Raw genomic sequence first — 4,976 nt, forward strand, 5'->3', positions numbered from 1 at the left:
TCGATTTTATTATTTATATTATATTTAACTTTATAATGCTATAACTTATTGAAAAGTTTATGGATCCACACAATTTTTTTATGAGAAATAATATTTTTTAATAAACCTTTTTTCATTCGACATACTTTATCTTAATCGAGATATTAATAAGGAACCAGCAGATCAAGTAGCTTTTGGAATAAAACACCTTTTTTTTAAAAATTAAACACTATCTAAAGATTTGCATCGAAGCGTTTATTTTTGATAGTGATTTTAATCACTGTCAGATATCATTATACTTGATCCAACTATCCCATGTCACCACTGTGCCGCGACCCCCCTGTGCTGGGTTTTTTATTTTTGAGCATACTTCAGTAATGCTCACATTTTGTGACAAATTATAATTATATTCTGTCGATATATTGCTTTTAAAAATATAATAATATATTTGAAAAAATAAGTTAAATAAGCTTTTAAATAAATTTGTACTTAATTGTTAAAAGGTTATCTTTTTAACCAATATATTTATCTAAATATATTGGTCAAAAGAAAAATTTTTAAATTAAATATAACTATATAACAACATTTACAAATTTATTATTGTATATTACAATGTGTGTGATGTGTTTCACAAAATATAATGTAAATGATACTAGAGTTTGCGCATATAATTGGCGTATAATCATTTCACAAAAAAAAAAGTAACATCATACTACATTAAGATGCTAACCAGAATAATTCTCAGGACAATAAATACGCATAGAAAAAGAATGTAATTTACAGAGTGTTAAAAAAGTTAGTTAAAATGATACAATAAAAAGATACAGTTCAATTGATATAAACAATGAGAACAATAAAAAACCGTTTTCTAACTTAACATTTATTTCTTTGAGTGGTTCAAATGCATAGAATTTTTTTTTTTAATGATTTGTTTAAATCACTTTAAATATTAAAAATATCATCAATTATCATTACTGTATTGAAGTCAGGTAAACCTCCAGGAAAGACTACATATTACAGACTTATTATTTTATTGCCTATTCTAAGAATAACTTTTGAAAAAAGTACTATGTAAACTCAATTTATTAGCTGCATCTCAAAAAATCATCCAAAAGTTCCCAGTTTGGCTTCAGAAAAAAACATGTCACCACATATCAATTACATAGAGTGCTGACACAATTGATTCTACATTAGAAACAGGTATCATCCTGGATTTAGCTCAAGCGTTCAATACTGTCTGACATTACGGATTACTATTTAAACTTATAACCTTCTTTAGAGGTTTAAACCACCTATTACTGAAGTCATATAAAAACAGAGTTTCTAGGGTAAGATTTACTTCGACCAGTTTTATATATTTCTTGGAGTTCCGGTAGGAACTTATGCCGATGACACAGCCCTACCTTTCGTCGAACATTTTTATATTAGATTGGTTCAAATCTATAGTATTTTTTTTTAATGTTTTGTTTAAATCACTCTCTTATCCAAAAAATAAAAACGTGTGTAATTGATATAGAAAAATTATTCTGTGAAAAAACGACTTGATATTTGATCAAGTCGTTTTTTCACACCAAGTGGCAATTTAATTAAACCCAGATAAATCTATACACACTACGACGAGAAAATTTCAGTAATTACACTAAATGATTTATCAAGATCTCACTCTAATCATGTCAAATACTTAAGCCTGATATTTGGCAGACATTTCACTTGGGCCCCACACACTAAAGAGACAAGGAAAAAACTTAATTCTCGTATTCACCATCTAAGACCTCTAATGAAATAGAAATTTTTTTAAAAAGTAAAATAATCCTATACAAAGCCCTGCTACAACCAATATGGAAATACCGATTTATAATCTTGGGATCTGCTAAAACTTCATGTATTTACGAACTTCAAGCATTTCAGTCAATTTTCTTGCCTACCATTATTGGAGTACCATGGCTGTTCATGGTTTAAAGGTCCTTTAAACGAATTTTTACAAACATTACAAATTCCAATACTCTGAAAAAAAGTTGTTTATTTCGGCAATTAAATCTATTTTTTCATCAAAAACGTTTGGTGGTATAACCGTAAATGTTGATTTCAACCAAACATTTTCACACAAACTATTAGAGCAATCTGTTTTTAAACTATAAGATGGATGTTTACTAAATAAAACTTTAACCACATTAGATACAGTATCCATTGCATCTAATATTTTGAAATCACCTACGATCTTGTGAATTTTATTTTTTAAATTTAGTAATAGAATTTCTGCTAAAAGTTACTTTTTTGTCGTTATGATTAGCCATTTTAATGATAAACTGCGTAGTTTTAAAATTTTCTATTGAATTCAATAAAAATTTACTATAATTTTAACTGGCTGCAACAGAGCATGCCAAAATTGTTGTAATTGAATGTGTTGAACAGATATTATTGATAATTATCTTTCCTATTATATATATTAATATAGGTATTAATTTTGGTCTTGTTTGATTTGAACAGGATTTTTGACAGGACCAAGTCTATCTGTTTAAACCCTGATTGATCAATAAGAAATGATTTTGAAGATCGGCGTTTTGTATTTGTAGATTTCCTTTTTTTTTTTCTACTGTACATTATTATTATTTTTATAACATTGTAAGCAAATGCGTGATTGGCCAGAACCTTCCTCACTATCGGGAAATATTCCTCAATACTCGGCAAAAAAAATCAGCGACAATGTCGTATAATAAAGCGAGAATATGTCGACGATCTGAACCGTGCGGTGTCACGAAGATGACTTCTTCACCGTACTTTCACGGACTTTGTACCGTGGCGTATCGCACGCGGTGTTTGTCAGCCAAATTACCATGTACACATAATTGGCGAAGGCTGATAAAGATGGCACGGATCGCGGGGCTCCGTGTATCAAGAAGTGCTGAGGGATCGTGTCACTTTTTTTGTATACTCTTTATACGAGGGCGGTTTAAAATTTAAAAATTCGTATAGAAAAACATTATAATAATGTTCCATGATTTATAGGTATAATACATGGTTAAATATCTATTATAGAAATTAAATATAGTATGAAATTGATATTTAATAATTTAGTATTTTAATTTTTAAGGAGAAATAAAAATTATTAAGTAGTTATTACTATTATGGCAAAAGTATATAAAAGTTAAAGGTCTTGATGTAATACGTCAGTAAATAAAGAATTTAAACAAAAAGTATCATTAAAATACATTATAGTAAAATTAAATAAATTATTAAACAAATATACGTTATATAATAAATTAAAATGAATAATGATTGACGTCATTAATAATTTTATCAATTTATTTCAAAATTTGTTCTTAAATATTCATAATTTTAAATTATAAAGCAACTTTCTAAATTTTACATAAAAATTTCAAACTATAGGAAATCAAAATTGTATAGTCTAACGTATAAATTATATACTTACAAAAATTTTATAAATAATGTGAAACAGAATTTACCTTCGTTAAATATTACACAGGGTATTATCAACATTAGAAATATCAATTGCCAATTCTAGAATATAATAATATAATTTTTATGATTTCAATTGAGAATCTCGGATAATGTGTATTACTCACTTTCATTTTTATTCTTATTGTTCAGTGTTCAATTTTGAATAACTATTGACAATTTTATGTCTACATTAAAATACATGCACTAATGTAATACTAATGTAAGATCAACTACTAACATAATGTATTCTTGCTTCTCTATTTTTAAATATAATAAAAGTATTTTAAGTAAATGTTAAAGTATATAAAATTATTATTTTTAGTCAAACTATTCATACACCTGTAAGAAACAATAGTTAAATCAGTATTAGTATGAACACTTGATTTAATAAAAAAGGCGAATTATTATAACAAATACAGTTTTACATTAATATTTTATCATAATAAAATAAAATCAAACTGCATTTTTTAGATATATATAATAATAAAAAAATCACAGTAAAATGGGATTACGGTACGGTAGGAACACACATAAGAGTATTTACATCCAAAAGCCAGAAAAAAGTAGGATATATTTAAAAATCAAATTAAACGTAAGATAATAACGTGTTCACCGTACAACGGTCAACTGTATCACTATTAATACTATCTATTGTTAGAATAAATTCCTTAAAACTAATATTTATAAAATAATTATGGGTTTACGACAGTTATACCTATTTTTAACACGCTTATATTAGTTTCACTTGTATGTATGTATGTATGTATGTATGTATGTTTGTAACTCTCCAAACGCCACGCGTTATCGCATATTCCGTCGTCTAGACTAGACTGTCATAACGAATTCACCCCTCCCCACGCCTCGCTCACCACACGTTGGCACACTATTCCTATAAAAATTTATTTTTAGTTATCGTACCCGTACACGCGTGCTTGTCATCAATATTATATAAATATATAAACAAATTTTTATTTTGACTGACCAATACCGCCCGCGTCTAATGCGCCTTACGTATATATATTTATATATTCCTACCACCGTTTATACCTCAGGTATAACGTTAGTCCGACCCGCCCGCCTACAAAATACGGTTATACCTAGTGCATGATACGTTTACGTACTTAAGTTGCATTATTTGTATATATATTCTAATTACTATTAAAATTTATATATTAACACGATTTATTTTAATTAAGAGATATAAAGTATTCATTCCGATTACGAGGGATGATTCCCGTATCGTCATTTTTCGCCACTACCACCACGTTGCGTGCCTGCTGCTTTCCTTGGATGTGGTAGCCGTTTCTTAGACTCCCTCTCCGGATCGAACCTTGATTTCCCGTTACCCCCTACAACCATGATATTGATGTTAACTATTATCATAACATGAAACTAAAAAGTTAAAAATAAATATAGTTTTAAAAAACTAAAAAACACGCTTTTAAAGCACATCGAACTAAAAAGTTAAAAATAATTTTTAAAATTAACTTAAAACAATAATGAACGAAAAATACTAGTATTATTGTGAAAAAAAGCGT

The 4,976-nt window shown here is 27.8% G+C and overlaps 1 protein-coding gene across 2 annotated transcripts in view; it reads right to left on the reverse strand.

Moving 5' to 3' along the window:
- LOC126909272 (uncharacterized) overlaps positions 1 to 3,744 on the reverse strand; it is a 7,732-nt gene extending 3,988 nt beyond the window's left edge. Inside the window, exons 1-2 of one of the 2 annotated variants that reach the window (XM_050691692.1) lie at positions 3,564 to 3,744; positions 3,444 to 3,498 (exon numbers count right to left, since the gene is read on the reverse strand). In XM_050691692.1, coding sequence (XP_050547649.1) covers positions 3,444 to 3,498; positions 3,564 to 3,569 — 61 coding nt within the window. In that variant the 5' untranslated portion in view covers positions 3,570 to 3,744. The remainder of the gene's footprint in view (positions 1 to 3,443; positions 3,499 to 3,563) is intronic. The other variant, XM_050691693.1, reaches the window with a different exon arrangement.
- Positions 3,745 to 4,976: the final 1,232 nt, after the last annotated feature.

The sequence above is a fragment of the Daktulosphaira vitifoliae genome, unplaced genomic scaffold, assembly GCF_025091365.1.
Source record: "Daktulosphaira vitifoliae isolate Bord-2020 unplaced genomic scaffold, ASM2509136v1 Scaffold_221, whole genome shotgun sequence".
In the NCBI taxonomy this organism is placed as follows: Eukaryota; Metazoa; Arthropoda; class Insecta; order Hemiptera; family Phylloxeridae; genus Daktulosphaira; species Daktulosphaira vitifoliae.